General features: G+C 44.2%; 1 protein-coding gene across 4 annotated transcripts in view; it reads left to right on the plus strand.

The window, feature by feature from the left end:
* The window catches only part of Cnnm2 (cyclin and CBS domain divalent metal cation transport mediator 2), a 162,818-nt gene that overhangs the window by 109,859 nt on the left and 26,143 nt on the right, over positions 1 to 26,816 (plus strand). For all 4 annotated transcript variants that reach the window (XM_063244627.1, XM_063244626.1, XM_063244625.1 and 1 more), the window contains exon 2: positions 26,318 to 26,461. In XM_063244627.1, coding sequence (XP_063100697.1) covers positions 26,318 to 26,461 — 144 coding nt within the window. The remainder of the gene's footprint in view (positions 1 to 26,317; positions 26,462 to 26,816) is intronic.

Below are 26,816 nucleotides of genomic sequence, written 5' to 3' on the forward strand. Positions count from 1 at the left end.
GCATTCTCCTTGCCCCTCCCACATGGGGGGAAAAGCAGAACACAGTTCCTGGAGGCAGAGAGGAACCTCCTGAGTTCCCCAGCCTAGGGGAGACAGATGCGGAGGAGGAGGAGGAGGAGGAAGAAAGGAGGGGGGACTTTTGTGGTATTTTAGAAACGAACAAAAAAAGTTCCTTATGGGCCTTACCTACTCTCCTAGCTGGCTAAGCCAAATATGTTATCAGATTGGGGTGCTGGAGTCTCCTCCTAGAGGTGGTTTCTAGGTTCTTTCTATATAGCAAAGTTTATTAAAGGTAGGAAAAGAAACAGGGCCTGCAAAATTAATCTGGGCCAGGTAAAGATAGAAAAAGAAGTACACTCTTTTCCTAAGGGCAGGCAACCATGCCAGAGTGAGCACGGTGCACCAGGAATACAGCTCAATGGCCTTATGTGCCTGCCTGGCAAGTGCAAGGTCCTGGGCTAGATTTCCAGTACTCCCCAAAGAAGAAATACAGTGGCAAGAACTCATGGTAGACTGTGTGTGTATGTGTGTGTGTGTGTGTCACCTGCTCCTCAGGCTGACACCAGGTCTAGACTGTCCTATCAAAACCTGTTTGAGTTCTCATGTTAAGTCCACACACCAGGTTTGGGGATGGTGCTGTGTGCACCTATCCTAGATTTTTGTAACTAAGAGTCACACGTACGTTGCCTGTCAGTTGTGCCATGCCCTAGTCTCCTGTTTCACAGCCTGGTAGGAAGCTGAGAGCTGGCCCTTATGGGGAGCAGATGTGATGTGCACCAACAGCTCTACAGGGGACTGCAGGAACAGGCTGCTGGGATTAGAGGGGTGCAGGGGAGTGGCCTTGCCAGCTCAGCGTATGGCCCTGGGCTCCCCCTGGACTTGATGTCAGGGTCATCTCACTCCAGCAGTTCCCTCTTGTGCTGTGCTGCAGGGACCCCACAGTCCTGCATCTGAGAGATGGGTTTAGCACTGGTTACCATGTAAACTTCACTGTCAGTGTCTCCTTTCTTCTGTAGTCTTCAGTCCTCAGAGGAAAAAACTCTTAACATGTGATTTCAAAACAGGATTCACAACAATGGTTTTTTTTCTAGCCACTTTGTTATAAAATATTGGTTCCTTTAAGATTTCCTCCTTTGGGCCAGGGATGTAGCTCAGTGGTACAACTGCCTGCCTAGCAAGCATAAGGTCATGAGTTCAATCCTTGGTACCATTAAAAAAAAAAAAAGCTGCTTTTGCACATGCATGTACGTTTTCGTAGTAATTTCAGGCTAATGAGAGTTGCCTGCAATTAAATAAATTCCTAGTAAAGCCGATTTTTTGAAAGGCAGATTAGAATTCTTTAAGATCAGCATTGTATTCACCTCTTATTCCTCAGCCCAAATGTACCGACCTGTGAAAATGTGACTCCCATGTGGCCAGCGGGGCACCTGCTGGGGGTTTGTTACTTGGAGTTGCTGGTTTTGAATTCATACAGGAGGAGTGATGGGAGAATGTGCTATTGTATTTGGCCTACGGAAAGGAAAGAACAGGGTTCTTTTAAGAGACTTATGTCCCAAAGTTGATAGATGAAATTTCATTTTTTAAAAAAAAGTGCAGTATGTTTATATTGTTCAAAATTGAAAAGGCTGTCAGAGATATAGTGTTCCTCCCAACGCTGTCTGCAAGTTGCTTGGCTATTCTTCCCCTTGAGAGGCAGATACCAAATGACTTTTATAGATAGATGTGTTACCTGCCTTGCCTGATCTGAAATGGCCTTTCAGATTGCAGAGGTTCAGAAATAATGTTAGGAGGTGCTTAGTCACTGTATACCAAGCATTGTGTTGACTGTTCTACGCATAATTTATTTAACCTTTACAACAACTCTTTGAAGAAGATACTGCCATGCTTTTTGTGTTTAAACCTCTTTCTTTTCCATCTCCACTTGTCAGATGAGGACCTTACTTCTTACTTTGAGAATCATCTCTCCTGCTCTGACAGCCTCTTTTTTGGTTGTCTTTTTGAGACAAGGTTTCACTATGCCATTCAGGCTGGCCTTCAACTTGAAGGGATCCTCCTGCTTCAGCCTCCTGAGTGCTGGGCTTTCAGGCATGCACAACCACACCCAGCTTCCTATCCCTCTCTTATCTGGGTTCACTGAAGTGTTAGAACTAGTTTCTCGGGGCTGGGGATTTAGCTCAGCGGCATAAGTGCCTGCCTTGCAAGCACATGGTGGATCCCTGGTACCAGTAAAAAGAAAAGTAAAGAACTAGTTTCTTGTGGCTGTCATGTCTCTTCCCGGCCTTTACAGCGACATTCTGTTAGCTGGGAATTGGCGAAGGCAGGGGTATTTACACCATGAAAATTGGCCCATCTTGTAAACAGGGGTCTTTCCTAGTCAGCCCATCAGTATAGCAGTCCTCTCCCTTCTTAGCCTTAGCTGGTTTATTAAACACAAAGCTTGCTAAACTGTAGAATCTAAAAATTATACATATATAACTTAAATATTGTTTTGAAATAAAACAAATTTGCAATGATTTGACAAACTACTAGCTGTAAGTTAAAAATGCAAAATATTGAGACTATCTAGTGAATGTGCTTGTAGCTGTCTCCCAGCTTCGATAATTCTAATGTTTTTATAAACCACTGAAAGTTGCAGATATCATGAAGTGTCACCCTGCAGTGTTTCAGTATACTTTCCCCACATAATTCTAATTTCATTAGTCTTAAAAAAAATACAGTAGCCCCAAATCATTCACTACTCTATATTCAGATTTTCTAAATCATCCCCAAAGTGTCACCTCTAGTTGGTTTTTACTAATAAGGGATCCAGTCAAAAGTAGTTATGCCTCTTTTTGTTTCTTTTTGAATAATTTTCATAGATAGGTAGATGGACTGATAGATGGTGAGTTCAAGGCCAGCCTGGACTGCATAGCAAGATCCTGCCTCAAAAAACCAAAAATAAATAAAACAATAAAGATAAAACTTTGGGGGAGGGGTCTTTTTTCATTTTTTATCGGTACCGGGGATCGAACTCACGACTGCCTGCTTGCAAGGCAGGCGCTTATGCCGCTGAGCTAAATACCCAGCCCCAAACTTTTAAAAATAAAAATGCTATTTGGAGACTGGAGCTTGCCCAGTTCCCTGGCCTGGCTCAAACTTGTGATCCCCCAACCTCAGCCTCATCAACCTGAGTGGGTGTGGCCCACACCTTTTAAAGATACTTGTTTTAGTATTTTGTGTCACCTCCAATGTTTCAGGTTTGCATACCTGATTTCTCCTGGAATCACTGAGGTCATTTCTGTCTTCCGTATGTCCCCTGTCTTGGAACTCATACTCGAAGTCTCGGGAGAGGCCATTGCCAGCCGAGGACTCGAACTCTGGCGTGATGACTTCAAGGGCGCATGCGCCTGTCCTCTCTCAACAGTGCTGCTCCGGGTGCGCGAGGCGCTGACTTGCAAGTCACCTCTGCTGTGAAGACAGCTGCCTCCTTCAGAGCCCGCCGTCACCTGTGGGGTGGCACTAGGCACCAGGCATCGCCGCCACTCATCTCCCCATCAGCCTTCCTGCCTGTGGTTTAGCACCGATCCATCGTCTTTGCCCTAATCACTTTATTTCCACTGACACTGAAAATGCCGTTGCTGTTCTGATGAAGGATCCAGAAATTTTTGCCTGTGACCATGGGCCCAGCGAGTGACGTTTGGTGCAGTTGTACAGAGCCACTTTCATTATGCATCTTTTCTAAATTTCCTAAGTGTTGCCTAAATTTGAGTTTTCTTTTCAAGTGGAACAGGCAATAGAAAGCATTTTCAAAGGGATACAAGCATGGAATTGTTCTGCATCTTCTGTTATCTTTCATGGTTCTTCTTTCCACCCTAATTCAGTGTGTGTGTTTTTGAGCAGGGTTTCACTATGAAGTTCAGGCTGGATTTGAGCTCATTTTGTAGCCCAGGCTGGTTTTGAATTTGCAGCAATCCTCCTGTCTCAGCCTCCTGAGTGCTGGGATAACAGGCATGCACAGCCAACTTCGATTTATTATCTCTTTGCTCTTATTGATTCTTTCCGGAGGATTCATCATAGTGTCCCTACAAACAATCTCTTTATTCTCCTAAGTTTGCATAGTATTTAAGGTACGTAGTTGTTAAGTTTGCATAATATTTAAGGTACGTAGTTGTACTACTAAGTACTGATGTTGTAGGATTGGGAGTAGAATTCACCATTTCTTAGTAAGCATTTTTCTGATCTGGGGAATGCTAGGCAGCAATCCAGAAACCCGCAGCACTCAATCAGGGAGGCCAAGTATGTAAGATCACCAACACCTTCTCAAGTGAAAGTCAGTTGAGAGAGGTCTGCTCTGTTGTAATTTCTACTTTCCTGTCTTCCGGTCTAGACTTCCAGCTCCTTGGCAGTAAGAACAAGTCTTAAGTGTATGTACATTTGTGTCTTAATCCCTAGTGCTTTTTTTTTTTAAACATGGAGTCTCGACGTATAATCCAGGCTGGCTTTGAACTCACTCTGAAGCTTAGGCTGACCTCAAACTTGAGCAATCCTCCTGCCTCGGCCTCCAGAGTGCTGGGATTACAGGCATGTACCACCATGCCCAGCGCCATAGTATTTTCATGCAGTGCTTAGCAGATAGTGAGTGCTCAGTAAAAACACTTGCTGAATGAATCTATTGACCATGCCAAACAAGACTATATTGATCTATGGTGGATTCTGATTCTAAACTAGCAGTGTCTGTAGTGGTCAGGGTTGGTGTGGTCATTGGTATTTCTCTTCTCCATCCTTTGGTCTTTGAATCTTTTTCCATTCTGTGCCAACTTCCTTTCATGCAGTGTGTTTTGCAAGCTACCTGTGTTTATTACCATTCCAATTTCCTGAGAGACACGCAGAAACGAAGGCACACCAGTTTTGCTGCAGTGGTGCTCTGCACAGAGATGAGGTTCCTGGGGAAATACAAGGATGCTCCCTAGATCTTTGTTGCAGAGCCTAACCAGCCCCAGGAACTGAAGCCTTCTGTTTCTTCACAGAGGAAATATGGCAAGGCTGTGGCTGTACATGCTTCCTTCATGGGCTGCCTGCCCCACTGCCTCTGCCAGTAAGTGGGAGCCATTGCTTCTAGAGGTGTGAGGGAACCGTAACCTGCTTGCACCTCTGGCTGTGATTCTGTGACTCTGAGAAGCAGTGGGCAGTTGGTGTATTTGCTGAGAGCACTCAGCACAAGCCTGCCTAGGGTCACCCCAGTGAAGCAAACTCTGCTCTTTGTAGCCAAGTAATTCCCAAGGACCCCAGTGCTGCTGCTGTAGGTGTGAAGGGGTATTAGCCACATACATGTGAAATGACTTTGAGCACCCAAGTCCAGGAGGAAGTTCATCCATATGTAATCATTATCACTTATGAGAATTTGCTATCTTGCCAGGCATTGTTTTCAGCTTTTTACAGATTATTAATGTGGAAGACCATGCGGGTAAACACTTGCTGTCAGTCGTTACCTATGCAGTCTGCTAGACCTTGTGTAGCAGAGCCAAGGGTACAAACCCGACCTCTTTGACATCAGAGTGTAAGCTATTAATCACCAATGGTGTTCACCAACATCCTGTCACATACTTTAGTTTTGCATGGTGCTGGGAATTAAACCAAGGGCCTCATGCGTAACTGGCTCTAACCCCAGCTCTTTTTACCCTGAGATAGACAGGTTCTGCTTAATTGCTGGGGTTGATTTTGAATTTGTGATCCTCCTGCTGCAGCCTTAGTAGGTGGAGTTACAGATGTGTGCCACTAAGCCCACATCACATACTAAGCTCATCACACACATTTGAGCTCTAAAAACTATGTATTTCATGGTGAGGGATCTTTAACCAAAGACCCCTTGGCCATCTGAGCCGTGTGTCAGAAGCCATGGTGACATTCTAGTTGCTTGCTCCCCATAAGGCTCGAGACATTTTGCCTTTCTCCCCAAGGAGCAGAGCCCTTCAAAGGGGGCATCTGGTTCTAAGGATCTTTACATAAGCAAATGGACCTTGAGTTCTTCTGACCACTTACTCTTTTGTTTGTTCTTGTACTACGTAAATAAACATCTTTTTCTTATGTGACAGCCCTTCATATTTGAATATTGGATCTTGGTTTCCAAGCCCAGTTATGCTCAATGTCTAAGAAGACAACAGACATTCTTTGAAGATATTCTTAAGCCTGACAGGAAGGAGCTCAGGGCTTGATTTCTACTTGTTTTTCAAACTGGCTTCATCTGCACACAAGCGCTATTGTAATTTTTCTAGAATTCGGTGCCAGTAGAAGTTAAAATAATAAAATTGGTACAATTAAATAGGAAATGAATGTCTTTTATATACAAGGTCTAAGGTTAAGTAACAACAATGGGTCACTCTTCTAGGAAACAGTTGCTAAAATTAAAATCAATTGATGACAGTTGCCGACTGGCTTTGTTTATTGCATTGTATCTCAGGAAGAAAAATCTTTTTTTTTTTGTACCAGGGATCAGACTTGCAACCTCGCGCTTGCCAGGCAGGCGCTTGTGCCGCTGAGCTAAATCCCAAGTCCAAAAAATCTCTTCTTATGACAAGAACTTGCAAAGATGATATCATTTTCCTCGTGAATCTTTGTTCTCCTTTTCTATTTTCCTGTGATTAGTTTGAGTTAGTTGTTCAGCAGGTACTGAGTATTATATACCAGATGCTATGCTGGTTTCTGAGGCTTCAGATGTAAAGGAGAACCCTCGCTTTTAAGGAATCTCACAGAGGATTGGGCGAGATCTCAAAAGAAAGCAGAGCTTGTGAAGGCTGGGAGGACCTAACCCCAGCATATCCACAAGGAGCTGAGCAGTGCTTGAGTTGTATCTTTGAGGAAGACTAAGGGTAAAGGAGCCAAGGAGGAAACCCATGCTTGTGGTAGAGACAACAGGGCACTAGCATATCTGGGGAACTGTAAAAAAATATGTCCTGGCATGGAATAAGCAAAGATGGAAGAGACATAACCAAAAATGGTCTCGTGCTAGGCATTATTGGAAGTCATGCTGAGGAGTTGAACTGCTCCTAAATGTAATGGGAACATTTTAAACATCAGATTTGGTTTTGGAAATATAAATGTAGCATCAATGATGTGGCTTTGAGAGATGACCGTAAAGGTAGAAGGAGAAGGCTGTGATGCCTCAGAGGAGAAATAACGTGGACCTGGAACTCGGATGGCTGATCACAGTGGTGGGGAAATGACACAAGGTGCTCAGGAAGCCGCACAGTCTTCGCTGAGAGTTTGATGCAGTGCTTGCTGCCCTTGTGCGCAGCACGGTGAACCTGGGGTGCAGGGGGGATCCAAGCTGGCTGCTACCATGTCACGTTTGTCAGGAAGATGAGCAGAGGCAGAAGGAAGGTGGTTGGTTTGGTTTGGATATGTTGGGTTTGAGCTTCTTGTAGGACCAATGAAGAGGACCAAGTGGGCAAATGGGAGATTTTTGTACCTGAAGTTTAGAAGACTGAACTGGACACGGTAGAGAAGTTCAGACTGTGGTCTTCAGTCTGTGTGCTGTGTGACTGCTGTCTGCAGTTATTTGATTAATACTTAATGGAAAGCAGATTTACTGTAAAATTAATCAGGCTTAAATGCCTTGGACATTGAAGGGCCTCTTCCAAGGCCCTGAGGACTGTAGCAAGTGTGCTTACATGATCATATGTTTTATAAAATTTGAAAATCCTGGATGTTTTAAAGGTGGCTAAAACTATTCTTGTCACTTGGAGTGACGCTGTTTCATTCTCTTGTGAGTGTGATGCAGGAGTGGCCAAGATTTTTTTGTCATCCAGCTGTGAGGAGGTTAAGCTTGGGGTGCAGCCTGCACAGGTTTGGAGTTAGATCACTCGCCACCCTGGTACAGGAGTGACAGCCGGAAGTGAACCTGCCCGCCGTGCTAGCTCGAGTGATACTGTGACACAAAGGTCCAAGACTCACACTGAATTGCCCTACAAGTGTTTGCCCACACACTAGAACCACGCAAGTGGAAGGGCATGGAATATGCGAAACCTGAAACGGCTTGGCAAACAAATTTTCTGCCACCTGCTGTCTTAGCACGACTGTCAGCCGGGTGGATAGAAAGGCTTGCATGCAGGGAAGCTGATGTGGAATGCTGTCCCTGGGGAGGAGGAGTTTAGGGGAAGGAAGTGAAAGGAGGAGGAGGAGGAAAAAGAAAATGAAGCATGTTATTGCGAGTCGGTTATAGGTGTCGCGCTCTTGTCCAGAGCTGTATGAAATGCGGTCAGACTGGCAGCTTGGGTCACGGGGACGGTCAGTGTCTGGGTTGATGGACATGCTGCAGGATAGGTGTCCCGAGGGGCTCCAAGGCAGAGGTGAGAGGTGAGACTGCTACACCACATGAGCTGGTGGCAGGAACACAGAGCCAGCCTGTGCCTGAGCGCTGACCACGATGGCCGGGCAGTAGGAACAGACCAGAGGATTTTGAAGTGGATCTAACATGTGCCCAGGACTGACAGGGTTCTATGCACTGGGAGTATACACTTTGTAAAACCAAAAATAAGCTAGACATGGCATGCACCTGTAATCCCAGCACTCAGGTGGCTGAGGCAGGAGAATCATCATGAACTTGAGGTCATCCTGGGCTACACAGGAGGCGCTGTTTCAAAAAGCAAAATAGAAAATTTTCTCTTGTTAGAATTATCACAATAATGCAGTGTATGCAGTTATAAGTCTGTATTCTTCCTTTCTTTGTAACAATCACACAAGGTAGATATTCTCATGATTACTTTGTTGAACTCAAATTTATAAATCTGTCAGAATACTACTGGTAACTGTTTCTAGAATTTTTCTTTGCATCTACCGTTGATACAAGTGAGATCATACTACGTATAATATTCCACAGTTTTTTCCTTGGTAATGTGTTTTGGGCTGGACTTGGTCACACTGACTATCTTAGCTGTTGGAAAGACTGAGGCAGGATTGCTAACCTAAGGCTATCGTGGCAACTAAGTGAGACTCTATCTCAAAATAAAAAGGGCTGGGGACATAGCTTGTTGCTGGAGCAACCCAGGTTTGATCTCCAGTATAGCTAAAAGAGAAAATTTGAGGTGAGGGGACTTTTCTGGTTGTTTCAAATATTGGAGATCAAACCCAGGACGCTGCGCACGCTTGCGCAAGTGCTCCACCACTGAACTCTAGCCTAGATCTTTGGTTTTTACTGCTGCGGGTGCCCAGGCCGACCTTCAGCTCAGATCTTTCTGCCTAAGCCTCCAAAGGAAGTGTGTACCAGATTCTTTGGGTAACTTCATAACAACGTCTGTAAGTCTGCTATGATTCTTTTAATAACTGCACACTACTCCACTGTGTGAACACACTAGGATTTATTTGACCACACTTCTTTTGATAGATGTTTAGGTTGTGGGGATTTTTGTTCATAAAAATAGAAGAAAACCCTTTTTTTTCTATTTATTTTGAGAAATATTGAGGGAAAGAAGGAAGATAGATAATGGGCATGATGGAAAGCCATTTGCAAAGGACTTTATAATAGAAAATGATTGTTTTTTTATTTTAAAACAAAAAAGAAATGATGAAAATTTCAAAAAAGTAGGAAATTAAGACAAGTTAATATATTGCATATTGTTATCTTAGAAGTAGTTGTTCAGGTTACAAGATTTAGGCATGAAAAAATGATCAAACAAACAATGAAAATACAAACTTTTTTCTGATGAATTTATAGAGATGGGTAGTATGGTTATCTACTTCATATATATATATGTATATGTATATATACTTATATATATGAATACCAATATGCATATAATCTTTTCCTTTCTTCCTTTTCCCTTTTCCCCTATCCCAATTGTTCTGTCCTTTTGAGCACTTTCTTTCCCTTTCATTTTCACAATATCTGTTGTATATTTGGATTTTATCACTCTTTCAGTTTCTTGGGTTTTTTTTTTTACACACTGGTGCGACAATATGATATTTACATGAGTTTGATTTATTTCACTTATGAGTATGGTCTCAAGTATGGTCCAATTACCTATAAAAGCCTCAAGTTTATCTCTCTTTATAGCTGAGTAGTATTCCTTTGCATAAAAATACCATCTTTTTTTTTATCTATTCCACGATTGATCGGCATTTGGGTTGTTTCCAAGATTTAGCTATTACAAATTGTGCTGCTATAAACATAGGTGCACATATATTGCTGTGGCATGATGTTTTCAATTCCTCTGGGAAAATACCCAGAAGGGAAACATCTGGATTGAATGGGACCCCCCAGTCCTAGTTTTTTGAGGACACACTGATTTCCACAGTGGCCTCACCAGTCTACTACCAGCAGTGGAGAAGGGTTGGTTTTTCCCCACAGTCCCACGAACATTTGTTATTGGTTCCTTGATGGTAGCCATTCTTTCTGGAGTGAGATAGAATCTCAGTGTTGTTTTAATTTGCATTTCTTAAATGACCAGTGACGTTGAACATTTCTTGTAATTTTTTTTGCTATTTGTATTGCTTCATTGGAGCAGTACATGTTCATCTCAAATGATGCCCATTTTTTTATTTAGTCTTTGAATTTGGGGGGGGCCTGATGTTTTTCAATTCTTTATATGTTCTAGATATAAGTCCTTAGTCTGAGGGACAATTGACTAAAATTTTTTTCCTATTCTGTGGGTTTTCTTTTTACTCTGTTGGTGATTTCTTTTGAAATACAAAAACTTTTTAAAAAGATGAAATCCCAGTTGTTGAATCTTTAAAGTATTTCCCATGTGGTTTGTGTTTTGTTCATGAATTCTCTGCCTACAGTCTTCAAGTAAGTCTTCAAGATTTCTACCTCCCTTGTCTTCCACTAGATTTAGTGTATATTTAGATCTTTGATCCATTTTGACTTTAGTTTAGGACATGGTGATAGACATGGGTCTAGTTTTAGTCTTTGGCATATGGAAAGACAATTTTTCCAGTTATGAATTTAGTTAGCCGCTAGCCAATTTCCACTTATGAGAGAGGCTATCTTTCTTCCAGTGAACATGTTTGGCCCTTTTGTCCAAGATAAAGTGGCTGAGTGTCTTTGTAATTGTGTCTGCAACTTTTGATCTGTTCTATTGATCCTCACGTCTTTTTTTTTGCCATTACTGCACTGATTTTTATCACAGTAGCTTTGTGATACAATTTCAAGTCAAGAATTGTGATGCCTGCCTTGCCTTTGTTGCCCAGGAGTGCATCTGCTATTCTAGGTCTTCTCTGGTTCCAGATGAATTTCAGGAATGTTTTCTCTAGTTTTGTGAGATATGCTATTGGAAATTTGATTGTGATTGCATTGAATTTGTATAACAGTTTTGGAAGTATGGCCGTTTTTGCTCTATTGGGTCTTCCTCTCCAAGAGCAATGGATAGCTTTCCATTTTCTGGTATCCTCCTTTTTTAGAGTATTATATTTTTCAATGTATAGATCTTTTACATCCTTTGTTAGATTGATTCCTAAGTATTTCATTTTTTTGGATGTTACTGCGAGTAATGTTATTTCCATAATTTCTCTTTCAGTGATTTTTTGTGTACAGGAATGCTATTGATTTTTGAATGTTGATTTTGTATCCAGCTATGCTGCTGAATTTGGGAAATGATTGGTTTTAAAAGTCATCTAACGACATCTTTTTCACTGTTATGATGATGAAGTGCTTGAGGTTTCTGGGGACATAAACAGAGTAAAATGCCAGGACTTACTTTATTTTAGAACTGAAGAAATTTTGCAGTATTTTTGTGATCTTCCTTTTTTTCAAGTTCATTATTTACATAAAATTAACAGAAGAGATAAATTAGATTTTGAAGTAGGTGATTTTCAATTTTCCTTCCAACACCAGTAAACAGCGAAGTTTTATACTTTTGATAGACCTTTTTCTGTATCATGATTATTTTATCATATGCTTATTAACTATACAATTATGTAATTTTAAAATTCCAATTATATAATTATTATTAATATCTTAACCATGCTAATCTTAAAACAAATCAGCCTCTTTATCTAAATTGAGGTCACCCAGAAGGACTTCCTCAAAAGAGAAAGAGTAATTTGAATGAGAAAAAGGAATCAGGTGTTTCTTGTAACAAAACCAACCTTTAGTTTTCCCATGAAGCAGAGTGACTACTGGGGATTGAACTCATGACCTTGCACTTACCAGGCAGGCATTTATGCCACCCAGCTAAATCTCTGGCAAGACTGATTATTTTTTAGTTTTAAGATCAAACCCAGGACCTTGTACACATTAGGTAAATGCCATACTACTGAGCTACATTCCCAGATGTCCTTTTTAAACAGATTAAGAAGAGCCCTAATGACCTCACCCCTCTCCGTGGATGCTACTGCTGCAGAGGTGTAGTGTGGTCTGTCTGCAGTAATCTCTCGCACAGTGTATGTGCTTAGGTAATCCACTGTATCACAAGAGAGCTCATTGTTTTAACTACTTTGTGTAATGATTGATGTTGTCCTGTGCTATCAAAATCACTCAAAAAGTTAATTTAGTTGAAATTTAGTTTAGCGCCATGCAGGGTGGCACATGCCTATAATCCAGGCACTTGGGAGACTGAGGCAGGATTGCTGTGTGTTCGAGGCCACTTGGTGACATAGCAAAACCCTGTCTCAAAAAATGCAAAAATGTGATTATTGGCCCAAAAACTAAAACACAAACAAGGAACAGACGAATAAATTACAAAATTAAAAACCCAGGTGTGGTGGTAACACACCTGTAAATCCCAGCACTCAAGAGGTTTAGGCAGGAAAATTGCTACAAGTTCAAGGCCAGCCTAACCTGCATAGTGAGACTCCGTCTCAAAAAAATTTTTTTAAGCCAGGCATGGTGGCTCACGCCTGTAATCCCAGCACTCAGGAGGCTGAGGCAGAAGGATCGTTGCAAGTTTGAGACTAGCCTAGGCTACCAAGTGAGCCCAAGACCAGCCTGAACTGTACAGTGAGACCCTGTCTCAAAAAGACAAAAAACAAAAATAAAAAAAAATTATACATAATATTAAAGCACCTTAGTTGGGAAGAAGTATGTTTTTCTGTAAAAAAAAAAAAAAAATCTCTTGGATTAGGCTGGATGTGGTGGTACATGACTGCAGGCGAGATCTTGTCTCAAAAATAAAATCTCCTGCTATTATTGGATGTGTAGAACTATTACTAATCTCTAATATGTTGGACTATTACCTAACTAGTCCTCACTTATATACTTGCCAAGGATACAAGCCTAAAAGACAAAAATAGACTGTTTGGTTCTAAATAAAGCCCTCAGTTCTATAGAAGAGCTACCTATCTCTTGGGAAAGATGCAAAGGTTCCCATCATCTCAGGCCAAGAGCAGTCCTTTGTCTTAGCCTGTTTCCACTGCTGATCATTTACTAGGAAAACATTCCAGTCAGTGTACAGTGAGTGTTACACACCATCAAAGACGATGTGGAGAGGCCTAACATGCCTCACTATTTATAAGAAAATATTTCCCCGAAAGATGGGAAAATCCAAGTCTTTAAATACTCTGGGAGACAGAATAATGGAAAAAACTCGCAGTATCTGTTTTGTGGGTTCATGAGATTTTCTCACAAATCATTCGGATGGGCCATTAAGTAAGTCACATAATGACTGGAATTTTCTATGAATTGCTTCTGGCTGAAGTATCTGGCCGCAAGTCTGAAAAACAAACAAAGCAGAGCACTACATGGTGGGGGAACCTGAGCACCCGCCCAGCGCTGGGGCCTGGGGCCTGCACCTGGAGGCTGGGTTCAGTTTTTGTTTAGAAGGGGTCTGTTGTGTCCGTTTTCCCCAGTAAGAACAGTGAGCACTCCCATAGCAGTCGGGCAGTGAGCTGTGCACTGCTCTGTCCTGATTCTCTGATGGCATCTGCTCTCTGAGCCCCTTATGGTATGGGTCCTGCCAGGCAGGGCCCCCTGGAGGGCAGAGCCCCTGGACACCACACCCCGAGGCTGTGGGTAGCGACCGGCTGCTAAGGCAGGGTGAAAGGGCTGGCTGTTAGGAGGGACGTTCCTGAGCAGGCTGCATTTGCAGGCTGGTCTAATGCTGCATCGTGGGGATAGGATTTCTCCCTCCAGGAAGCCTCCATTCTAGTTTTTAAGCCCTCCAGCTGATGAGGTCAGGCCCACCCAGGGTCAATCTTCCTCGCTCAGAGTCGGCCTATAAGGGGCTTTAATTCCCTATGTGAAACCCCTTCACAGCAGCTTCCAGTGTTTAACTGAATTACCATGGGCTCCTCTATCCATAGCATGGAGAACCAGAGCCAGCTGGAAAATACCACTGCTGCTGCTCCAAGGGCCTCCGGGTGTGTGTCCAACCCGGGTCCCCATGTCTGCTGACAGCATGTGGGCACGTAATGCACTGTGCACCCCAGTCCAGCCAAGGAGCGTCACCCCCTCATCTTGTCAGGGTCAGGCCCTGCTTTGGGGTTTTTAAGAGTTGCATGTAAAACAAAAAAATTCTTGACAGTTGAAAGATTTTTTTCCAATTGATTGCCATTTGTTGAGCTTTCTGTTTTGCTTAAATTTAGAAGCTAAAGCTTAAGCCTCACAATAAATATAACCATGTACTGCAAAACTGTACTAATAAAAGGTTAAAAAAAAAACCCCAAAAATCTTGGCTTGCCCTTACCCTCACCAGGGAGACTCTTCTGGTGAGTGAGTGGGAGCGAGCATGGAGGGAGGTGGTGTGCTGGGAAAAGCAGTAGAAAGGGAATCTTCGGGCAACGGGAGCACAGTGTTCTGTGACTGCATCACCGCCGACGCCCCGGTGTCACATGGGGTCACAGTTTTCCAGGATGCTATCATTGGGGAACGCTGAGCAAAAGTATATGGGCTTCTGGCAAAAATACACGGCATCTTTGGCATTTTTTATCATTGTTTATGAAGGTATAATTAGTTCAAAGTAAAAATTTAATAAAAAGTGATTTACCTTGTAAAGCAAAGGATGCTTTCATAATATAAGCTTCATCTTTTAAAGTAATTGCATGTTCTTGAGGAACTGGACGCCTATGTATTTGTAGTCCCATGTTGGGAATAAAGTACATATTCATTATATATTTGATAGATTGAAGAAAGTATGCCTGATGGGAAAATTGTGACAGTTTTAAAATTTTAAATATTTTAAAATGTTTTGTAAAAAATGTTCAAAAACTTAGATGAATGTATGATTAGTGGATTCACTGATTCATTAAATATTTGCATGCTTGTTATATGCTAGATACCAACCTGTAGTTTCAATGCATTTTAGGAACTTTCCTGACAGGTAAGTGTAGATGTCTTTTAAGGCAATCAGACCTTCCACAGATCTCCACTGGCACAGCCGTAAAACTAAGAACTGCGTGGGTTAGTTTTCTTACTGTATACATTTCTGATCTTACTGTGTGAGGATTTTTTTTTTTACCGGTACCGGGGATCGAACTCACGACCGCCTGCTCATAAGGCAGGTGCTTATGCCACTGAGCTAAATCTCCAGCCCCGTGTGTGAAGATTTTTATGGAGAAGTAAAATTCAACCAGTTAGTAAGAATAGTTTTGAAATATCTAAAAGGTAATTCTTTAAATATTGTCTTAAAAGATGTTTTCAATTTGAATTTTGTTTTCTGTTTTAGATAGTTCTTAGTGACATAGAGTAAGGCCCTACGGTGAAGAATGGGATGTGGTCAAACTTTGTCTCGGTGTAAGAAACAGTGTCGCAAGCCTGGCATCCCAGTGCTTGGGAGGCTGGGACAGAAGTGTTGTGAGTTTCAGGGCAGCTGGACTACAGAGTGAGATCCTGTCTCCAAAAACCAGATCCGAAAGCAGATAAGCAAAAGAACAAAGCTGCAGCACAAGTGGGGCGTGCTGGTGCATTCCTGTAATCCCAGCACTCAGGAGGCTGAGGCAGGAGGATTGGCGCAAGTTCGCCACCAGCCTGAGCTACATAGTGAGCTGAAGGCCAGCCTCAATGCATAATGAGAGCCTGTCTCAAAAAGACAAAAAAAAAAAAAAAAAAAAAAAAAAAAAAGCAAACAGAACTCCAGCAAGTACGTAGAGTAGAGGAAGGGTGTCTGTGCCAGTGTGAGAGGCTCCCCCTGAGCAGCAACTTGGCAGGGCCTGAGCCCTGGCGTGCAGGCCTGAGTACTGTGGTTTCTGTGCTCCGTGTGCCATGCTCATGACTCTTGCATCACTAACGACTGGAGGAGGCCCATCTGCTGATTCTTAATTGCTGTTTCCCTTTGCATATTTTTTGGGGGACCCAGGGCCTTGTGCACGCTAAGCACGTGAGCTGCGTCCCCAGCCCCCCAGCTTCCCTTTAAAAAAAAAAATCCCTTAGCAACTGTGAGTAGCTCCTTTCAAGTTGTTCCCACAATGTAAGAGCAGCCCTGAAGGCTGTCATAGTCTGCTGTGATAGGAGATAATTTAGGAGTCTACCTAGAAGTGGCCTTAACAGGAAATAGCATCAGTATCAAATAATTCTCCAGTTGTGGGATTGCCTTAAAAAAACCACATCTGAAACCCTCTGCCCCAGTACACCTCATGGCACCTGTGACCGAAGCCTCCTGAGCAATGAGCGTTGGTGAGAGTGGGGACTGTCCTGCGAGAGGGACTGGGGAAGCCACTCATAGGTTAGCCTTTGGAATTTTTGGAAATAGTAAAGCTTTAGTAAAGGGTGCTTTTGTCTCCCAGAATAGCAACAGTTATCGTCGTTGAAACCCAGTGATTTCTATATACAGCCAATGCTTCTATATATACCCTCACACAGTGTTTACATAGGACTATTTTAAGGTCTGTGTCACATTTTTCTGGTGCATTTTATGGTGGGAAAAATTGTTTGGAAAAAATGCACTTAGATCTGTTAGGGCTGGTGAGTACTCTAAAAAAGTACTCTAAAAAAAATCATGAAGTTTGTTGTTTTATTTTTATTTTAACTTTAAGTAATACAGAAATAGCTAAACGAAAGCACCCTAGATGAAATTGTGTTGCTTCTCCTTTGGAGCCTACAAAGCCAGATCAATCCCCACGACAGGGAGCAGGAGCCCTGTGAGGTGTGTGGGAGCTTTCACCCATGGACTTCTTACAGAGATCTGTGCAAAACACTGCATGTGTTTGTGCAGTGGGGTTTGTAATTCAGGGGTATTTTTGTTTTTGTTTTTAGAGGAAAATAGATCAACACTGGCCCTTCCTGCTATTAAGAGAGATGGGGGCCAATAGAACCGGGGGGCCAAAAGAACCCAGAGCCCAGTGGGCTGTGTGGTCACCTGAGGGTTGTGTTGGGGCAGGAAATGAGGGTGTGGGGCACTGTGTGAGACTCCTTTCCTGTCCTGTGGGGAAGGGTGGGCATCAAGCGAGGGAGCAGGGAGAGGAGCACAAACCTTAAACAGAAGGAGACAAAGGTTCCGCAAGAGATATTCTGGTAACACTGCTGGAGTTGTCAAATGTAAAAGATCGCTCTGCCTGTAGGGTAAAGGAAAGGTTTCCTGGTATCCATGACATCTTGAGTAGAGTTATAAACTAAGGGTAGTGTTTAAAAGGATTAAAAGGCTCAGGGTAGTGCAGAAGGCTGTGTAAGCAGCATGAGACCTGGATATGGAAGGTCCAGTCATCTGATTGGCTGAAGCTGGAGAGAGGAGAAGAGCATCAAGATCCAGGTGTGGAAGGATGGAGTGGTCCGGGACAGGGCCAGGATGGCCCTTGACGTCCACTCCCAGGAGCTTCCTCCTGCATTCTATCAACTGACAGGAACTGAGCTCTTGAGAATAGAGAAATTCCATGGTTGTGGAGGGATTCAGTACATTTTTCTTCATGAATGCAGGAACAGAGAGACTGGAGCATGGTTACCAGAGTGTGCGTGGTGGGGCTTCAGGGTGGGACCGAGAGGACAGAGGAAGCAGGAGATCTGGACCAGAGGGCCATCTTCCATTCAGATGTCTGCAGGCTGGTGTCGGGTCTCATCCCTGCCGTCATCTCCGGCTCCCTTGGGGGGTCTCTTAGGTGATGTGGTTAACCTTACAGTACCTCTCCTCACTTTACCTCTGAGGTGCAAGACCCGAACCTGAAAGTACTATTCCAGCACAACCAAGTACAGCAGAATTGCGCCCCTGTTCAGAGGTCCTGCTGGCCCTCAGTTTTCTGGTGGCTGTGCTGCTGGACTGCCCACGTGTCAACAAAGGGAAGGAACTGGAGAAGAGATGGCCCAGCAGGATCAGCTCCAGCTGGGCTGGGCTGGGCTGCTCCCTCTGAGGTGACCACCCGCTTCCAGCACTCATGCTCGCTCTGGCCTCTTCCTCTTCGTCCCCCTCTTCCCCAGCCTCCCTCCTGCCCTGACTCCACCAGTGCTTCCCGGGTAGTAGGTGCGTATGCATCTGTGTGTTGGAAAAACACGGGAGGGAGAGAAAAGGTGAAGGCGATTTCTGGATCTTAAGCCTGGGTCATTAGAAATCTAACGTGTTTCCAGATGGGTGAGACTTGGGGAAAGAGGTGAGGTTTTGGAGTCAACCTGTCTCGGTGATGCAGCCTTTTCTCTGGAGTCAAGGCTGCCTGGTCGAATCAGACCACTGCAGTGTGCCACCTTGTCAGCAGCATAAGAAGGAGTGAAAGAAGAAAAAATTAAAGAAGAAAAGAAAGAGGTAGAACTAGAAGTCGGCACGCAACAAAGATACCAGTCTTTGGGGTTGTCACTGTAACCCTCAGATTCTTTATTCATGACTTTCCTTACCTGGAGCGTGTTTTATCCCCAAAGTCTTCTTTCATAACCCTTTGACTGCATCTTATATTTTTGACTTCCCTCTGCATGTTGAAATCATTATTTTAAATCTGTCTTTAAATTGGCTTCCAAAGCACCATTAATAAACACATCTGTTAATCTCTCCTTAATGTACTGGTCACTTTTTTTCATTCTTCCTTTTTGTTCGTTTGTTTTTTAAGGCAGAGTCTTGCTATGTAGTTTAGGCTGGCCTTGAACTCACTGTGTAGCCCAAATTGGCCTCAAACTCGTGGCAATTCTCCTGCCTCAGCCTCCTGAGTGCTGAGATTATAGGTGTGCTGTGTGGCACTACACCCAGCCACTCAATCTTCCTTTTGATTTTATCTGAATGTTTTAACCTTTACAACTTTGGGCTGAGGATGGTGGCCTGCAGTCCTGCCACTGGGAGGCTGAAAAGGGAGGATCACAAGTCTGAGTTCAACCTGGGTAAATAGTGAGACTCTCTCAAAATATAAAGGAAAGGCCTGGGTTCAATCTCCAGTACTTAAAAAGCAAGCAAGCAAGCAAAACTAGCCCCCAAAATCAAAAACCTTGTACAACCTAAGAGTCAGCCTTGACTTCTGTCCTCCTCTCTTCCCCAGCGTGCAGTCACTGGGCAGCCCCGGCAGCCCCAACAGAAGACGTGTGTCCAGACCAAGACATAGCAGCACACACTTGTGGTCCCAGCTGCTTCGGAGCTAAGGCAGGAGCCTAGGAGCTTGAGGCCAGCTTGGAGGCACACCAAGATCCCAGTGAAAATTAAAACACGCGTGTGTGTTTATGAGGCCACTGCCTGTCAGGCTCCCAGGCCCGGCTGCCTGCGCCTCTCTGACACAGCCATGTGCTGGGTGCCTCTTAGGCTTGACACCTTCTAGCACCATGCCACTAAGTGTCCCCAGGGAGCCGGGCCGTGTCCCCCGCCCCACCTGAGCCCTGGGTCCCAGTATATCGGTCATGTCTTTTCCCTGCTGGCAGACCAGGTGGCTCCCTCTCAAGGCTTCTAGAATGTTCCTCTATCCCCAAGCCTCCCTGGCCTCATGGCTGCTCCCTTGGCTGCTTGGTGCCCTTAGCCTTTTCCTGTCCACCCTGTATGAAATGTGACCCGAGGCACACTTGACAGTGGGACACACGCACAGCTTGTGTCCTTATCTGCCTCACCTTGCTGGAACACGCTCTTCTTGTTCCCGGTGGTAGAGGCCTGGTGCTCAGTGCATATTTACTGAGTGAATAAAAGCACTTGTGTGGCTCTGCTTCATCGATTTTTACACAGCCCGGTATCTTATGTTTATACATTCTGTTCACATATCTCACTGATCTGTTTGTTCACTTGTAAACTAGATCAAGGCCAAGTCTGATTCTATTTAAAGGACACCGACTTCCTTGACTGCTAACATGCAAACTGGTTTCCTTGGGAGAGCTGCAATGGCCAGCAAAATCCATCTTCCCTGCTGTGGCCTGGGTCCGACCGAGAGAACATTCTTGTGTTTGTCATTGCTAGTCTCACAGGATTTCCTCTTGGGAACATTTTGATTGCTACTTCGTGAATTATCATAGTTTTATATTGGTAAACTAGAGGTCCTTTTTGTCCTTTGGCTTGTTTAGTTTTTTTGAGGCAGTCTCACTGTGCAGTTCAGGCTGGCCTTGAACTTATTGTGTAACCTAGGCCGACCTCAGATTTGTGGCAGTCCTCCTGCTTTAGCTTCTTGAGTGCTGAGATTATAGGTGTGTACCACCATTCCCAATTGGAAGTCTTTTATTTTAAATTATTATTATTACTATTTATTATTATTATTTTGATTTTTGAGACAGGGTCTTGCTATGTAGTTCAGATTGACCTTGAATTCACTATATAGCCAGAAATTCACTAGATAGCCCAGACTGATCTCTACCATGCAGTGATCTTCCTGCCTCTGCCTCCCAAGTTCTGGGATTATAGACGTGCAGCACCATGCCCAGCAGAAGTTCACTTTTAAAAAAATCAAATGTTTCCTGCACTCTGTCTGTGGTTTATGAGGGGCCATAACATTGCACAGCTTCTGGGAGCCAGGGATTGTCGCCTTCTGTGCTGAGGGGCATCCTGGAGTCATATGATGTGGCAGGATGGCGGAGGTAAGACTGGACTCTAGGTGCTGCTGTTAATTTCCTGTGGGTTGAGTGGCGCTTTAGGACTCCTCAGCCCTCTTTGCCTCAGCACCCATGCTGTGGCCTGGTGGTTCCTAACTCACCTCCATTTCACCCACCCTCTTGGCTGTCCTCTTTAGCTGTCACAGGCACCTGTCACTTGTCAACTGTCTCTCCTCATGGCCTGACAGCAGCATTGTTCTCATCACACAGTCTGATCACCATCAGCTTGATCACCACCCTATTACCTTTTGATATTTTCTGATTATCAAAAGGCAGATGGCCCCTGTCATTGAAAATCTGAGCCCAGAGGTGTGCAAATATGGTAATGCACTAACCATTCTGGCTAAGTCTACCAGTTCACAGAGAAGGTGCAAGTGTGCTTTGAATTGTGGGACAGTTGGGGTGAGAACTGAACCCCGATTCTGCTCTGCATGGGTTGTGTTGGTTGCTTTGTTCAGCTCCACAGTGAGGACGAATTCTTATAGTTCCTTTAGTCTCACACCCTGCCCTGAGCACATCGCAGTTGTGAAATAATTTACCTTACTATTTCCTAATAACTTCTTACTCTGAACCTAAGTGGAAGTGTATTAATTCAACCGTATGCTCTGGAAATGGAGGTTGCTTCCTCCCCTCAGTGCGGGCTTGGTGACACCTGCCCCTCTCTTGCCAGCAACCGGGACACAGTCAGCCCTGGTGTGCTCAGCCAAGAGCACTAATGCAAGCCCAAGGCTCAGCAGTGTTCACACATTCTCTCTGCACACACAGTTCACTGAGTTTACTTTATCTGTGTGTATTTGAACGTTTTCACACTATACACTATAGTTATATATACTTAGTTGTACTTTTGCTCACTGCTGTATTTTCCTTCTTTTCTGTGGAAGTTAAAAATCCATCAGTTTGTAATCTTTTGAGTGTGTGTATTTGCCATATTAGTCTTTTGTTTGTCTCTGCTGCTTTGGTCACTTCTGTCTTGACTGAACTCCACTGCTCAGTGGGAGGAAGACTGTGCGTTCACACAGACAGCTTTCTGTGTTTGAAGCCATTTACACTTCTGTTTTGGTTCACTCCCAGAGGAGGCAGAGAGACGTGGGCCTCTGCAGGGAATGGCTAAACAGGACAGGTGCACAAGGCCCCTGTCCCCCGCAGCCCAGTTAAGCCCCCCACAGCCAGGGGACCGTCTGCATGTGTCACACGTCCTGCACACCAGGTTCAAAAAGCAGAGCTGCTCACCTCTGAACTCGGAGCAGGTGGAGAGGTTTCAGAGGTAAAGGGGAGGGCATCAGTGGCTTGAAGGGAGGAAAACTTAATAATTTCCAGTCTGGGAAGCCTAATTACATGAATGATTTCTCCCAGGGTAAGCCCCTTTCCAGATCTGTGGGTGCCATGTGGCTGGTATTTCAAGTATGTCCATCTGCATTTAAACGAATCGCTCCGAGACAATCTGATTATGCAGGAGTTACTGTGGTGAGAATAGCCTCAGTGGAATGGAAACTTCATTTTGAGTCTAATATTAGACCTTGCTTTGGAAAATTCCTCTTAAATAATCACAAGCTGGGAATAGCAAAAGAATTTAACTTTCGACAGACAGCATTCACCAAGAATTTTTAACTGCTTGTGCTGGCTCTCTGGCAAGGCAGATGTGAGAAACCCAGTGGGCCCCATTAACCGGCTGAGAGTTGGCCTGACCGGTGTGGGGGTTTATATCTGTTGCTGATAAGTTCCCCTCTTAGTCACCTTTGCTGGAAATATTTTCATTCCTTGGCTGTGAGCAGGACAGGGATGAACATTGTTAGGATGCCTGACTGTCTCGCGGTCTGAGCGCCTGGGCCTGCAGACCCTCCGCTGCAGGTGCAGGCACCCGGGGTGGAGAAGGGACTGGTGGAGCGGCTTTCTGGGGGGATCCTGGGAACCTGGTGAGCCTGGCCTTGCCGGAGCAGTTTTGGTTTGTCCGGCCACTTTGTCTGCATGAACTTACCCAAGTCACAGTGTTAGCTAAGCCTAAGTACTACACCACAGCTGTCATTTAAAAAGAAATAGAAAGCTTAACTGATCATGAAGTTCCCAGATTGTGTCTACTTTGGCTTAATTTTTGGATGTGTCATAGGTGCCTTGATTTGAGAAAACCAGTATTGGTGTAAAAAGGTTTTCCTAAAATTGAAAGTCACCTTTTAACCACTGTGTGTTGAGCAGTGGCGTGTTTTTCCTTCCACCTAAGGTAGCCGCAGTTGGTAGCACTGCAGAACTGGGAAGAAGCAGTAATAAAAACAGGATCCTGGCACTGTCAGCCGGTACCCATGTCTCCTGCCCGTGGCTGTGGCAGTGAGAAGAGCACCGTAGTTTGTTCCAGGTGTCTGATGAGTGGCCGGGCTGAACTGAAATGCAGAGCTTGGATCCGAGCTCCCCTTGCCTGCTGCCCTGCCATGCCTTAGAGAAGGGGTTCTTAGACCTGCTCGCCTGAGGAGCCTTTACACAGTTAAACATTACGGAGGATCCTCGAACTTTTGTTTATATGGTTTCTGTCCTCTGATGTTTATTTGAGTTAAAATTGAAATTTAAAAACATACTTACTCATTACTCTCTCTCTCTTTTTTTTTTTTTTTCCAGTGCTAGAGATCAAACTCAAGGCCTCACACCTGCTAGACAAGTGCTCCGCCACCAAGCATAAATAACATTTTTATTAAAAATAACCATGTTTCCAAACAAAATAGTAGGAAGAGTAGTTTCTTTTTTTGCATCTCTATTATTTAGCTAGATGGGAAGCTGCTGCTTCTCACACTTTCTGCGTTTTATCTGCAGTATAACGCCTCCTTAAGGTATGAAGAAAAGCTGTTTTTGCAAGGATAGGTGTTTGGAAAAGCGAGAGAGAGAGGGATTTTGATAGCTTTTTTGCACAGTATTCTCCTTTGGCACTACACCAAAATTCCCTAAGTGGTAGTTTCTGTCGCTCTCTTTTTTATTTTTTTATTTTTTTGAGACAGGATCTCACTGTGCAGCTCAGGTTGGCCTTAAACCTAGGCAATCCTCCTGCCTCACCCTCCAAGTGTCTTGATTACAAAAGTGCACCACCACACCGAACAGTTGATAGTGTCTTAAAGGCTAACTACAGTGTAGAATCTGAAGTCTTGCCCTGGGACTTTTGGTTTTCTGTCTCATTAGAACCCTTTGGTCTAGCTGGGCATGGTGTTGTGTGGCTGTCTGCCAGCAGAAAACAATGAAGCAGCAGGCTCCCTGACTTAAAGGCCAGCCTGGGCTACACAGGGAGACCCTGTCTAAAAAGAAAGTAAAATATAAAACACACACACACAATCAAACAGTAACCCTAAGATGCTTTGGTCTGGAATCACCTTCACTGAATCCGAGTAAAACATGTGGATGCAAGTGTGCTCTGCTCCAGGAAGTAGGTTTTTGTTCCTACCCCACCCTTTTTCGGGGGTGTGATAGGCTCAGTGACTTGCTTTCCAAAATAGAACTAGGGCAAGGAGAAATGAGTGACTTCACAGTGGAGGAGCCAGGAACACTTCTTTAACAAAGGATGGAGGTGAGATTATCTGGAGGTCCTCAGGGCCCTGATGTGACGGGAACCACAAAACCTACCACCCAGTGGGACCCTGAGAAGCACATTAGACAGCCCAGGCATTTCTGGAAGACTCAGCCAGTCCTGCCTAAGATCATCAGTATCCTGTAAAATGAGGCAAGGCTGAGCAGCTGTCACAGGCCACGAGAGACGGGGAGGGGTGGCAGTTAAATGCATGTGGACTCTGGGCAGGGTAATGACACAGAAAGAGGACATTTTGGGGCCAAGGTGTAACTCGGTGGCAAAGCACTTGCTTAGCTTGCTTGAGACCTGGATTTGATCCCTAGCACTAAATGAGAAAAGCAAAACAATAAAACAAGCAAACCCAAGAGGACAGTTTTGGGAAAACAAGTAAAATTCAGATAGAGTCTGGAGCTTAATAGTCATGTGTCAATGTCAGTTTTGGCACGTGTGTCATGGTGGCGCATGTTGTAACACCAGACACCTGGTAAGTCTATAAAGACTCCCTGCTGTCCTTGCCACTCCAGAAGACTAGGATTGTTTCTTTAAAAAAAAAAAAACAAAAAAAACCATTGTGGGCTGAGGATGCAGCCCAGCAGCACAGTACCTGCTTGGAAGCTCGAGGTCCTGAGTTTGATTCCCAGAAGAAAGAAAGAAAGAAACAGAGAGACAGACAGAGACAGAGACAGAGAGAAAGAGAAAGAGAAAGAACACCTTATTGTTCCTCCCTGTACTCCTGAGTAATCATTTACCCATGTTTGGTTCACTGAATTATGCAGATGTTCAAAACTCACACAGGATATTACTCATTATCTTAAAAGTTGTATTCATTATCACCACCTGTTCCATAAAAACGGCCCTTCACTAAAGCTGGGCGTCTTGGTGTAGGCCTGTAATCCCAGCACTTGGGAGGCTGAGGCAGGAGAATTACTGTGAGTCTGAGGCCAGCCTGCACTACAAAGCAAGACCCTGTCTCAAAAACAAATAGAAAGTCTTTAACTGTTGAGCTTTTGGATATGAATTTCCAAAAGTTCTAATTTTCTTTTCTTTTTTTTTTTTTTTTTGATCTTTTTCCTTTTTATCGGTACCAGGGATCGAACTCACTTATGCTGCTGAGCTAAATCCCCAGCCCCAAGTTCTAATTTTCTGTTGAAAGCTCAGTTTTATCATTGGTAGCAAATACTGCCTGTGGTTTTCCTTGACATGACCAACTTGTTTTGTTTATTTTCACAAAAATATCTACCAGTACTCAGTTCTAAACAATCATAGTTTATCTGTGTTAGTTGTTCTTTCAAGTAAAAATGACATTCAGTGAAAACAAAACAAAAATAAAAAAGTGGCTTGGGCCTAGGAGGTAGCCCAGTGGTAGAGTGCTGGCCTGCCTGTGCCGCTCCTGGGCTGGTCCTCTCCCAGCTCAGGATGGCTATCATGCTTTGGACACAGCACCGGTGTCACATACTTCCAGTGACTCTTGGCCTTGCTGTGAGCGTGTCCCTGAGATGAGGACCATTGGCTGTGGGCTCGACCAGGTACCCTCGCACCACTGGTGCACAGATCAGCATGGGGGAAGGCTGGTGGCGGGGAACCAGTGCGGGCTCCCTGACCTTGGCATCCGGAGGACTCCTGAGGTCCCCGAGCTGTACTGAGGGAAGCACTCTGCTTGGGTAAAGCTGTTGGGATGTTGGAGAAGAAGAGCTCACGAAGCCAAAAACCACTTCCCTGAGGAAGTGGAGCCCTGGGGTGCAGGGCAGTGCATGAAGAAGACGATGCTCTTCTGCCCGGCTCCCATGCTGGAAGGTCTCAGGAAGCTTTCCCATTTGGTATTGTATTTCCATACCATTTTTAAATGCTTCAGTGCATTGGTATCAAGTTTTTGCTGCATAAGATTTGCTATTTTTACAATAATTACATTCAAGGTATCATTTGGAGAATCTAGGAAATGACCTCTTAAACTTTGCTTCTTTCCTCCAAAGGGAAATCACACCTGGCAATTGTACAGCGGGTAAACAACGAGGGCGAAGGAGACCCATTTTACGAGGTTCTGGGCATTGTCACCTTGGAAGACGTGATTGAAGAAATCATCAAGTCAGAGATCCTAGATGAAACAGACTTATACAGTGAGTAGTGTGGTCTGTGTGGAGTCTCCCCAAGCCTTGGCTTTCTCTCTCATACTGCCTGAGTCATCTGCCCGTCTCCTGCCCTGTTGCCTGCTCTTGGTAAAGACACTCAAGTGTGGAGGCCGCTGCCCCCTCCAAGGCTCCCTGGCCTTTCGAGGGGCAGGGCAGGAGACCCCGAGACAGCAAGCAGCAGTGTTCTTGTGAAAAGCCAGGTTGTCCCGACAGTTAATCTGTGCCTCACAGGCTAGAAAAAGATATCTTGAATTTCAAACATTTTCATCTTTTTTTTTTTTTTTTTAATCGGGACCGCCTGCTTGCAAGGCAGGTGCTTATGCCACTAAGCTAAATCCCCAGC

Source organism: Cavia porcellus, unplaced genomic scaffold (assembly GCF_034190915.1).
Source record: "Cavia porcellus strain 051 isolate PalLab524CR breed Dunkin Hartley unplaced genomic scaffold, mCavPor4.1 scaffold_2, whole genome shotgun sequence".
NCBI classification, from domain to species: Eukaryota; Metazoa; Chordata; class Mammalia; order Rodentia; family Caviidae; genus Cavia; species Cavia porcellus.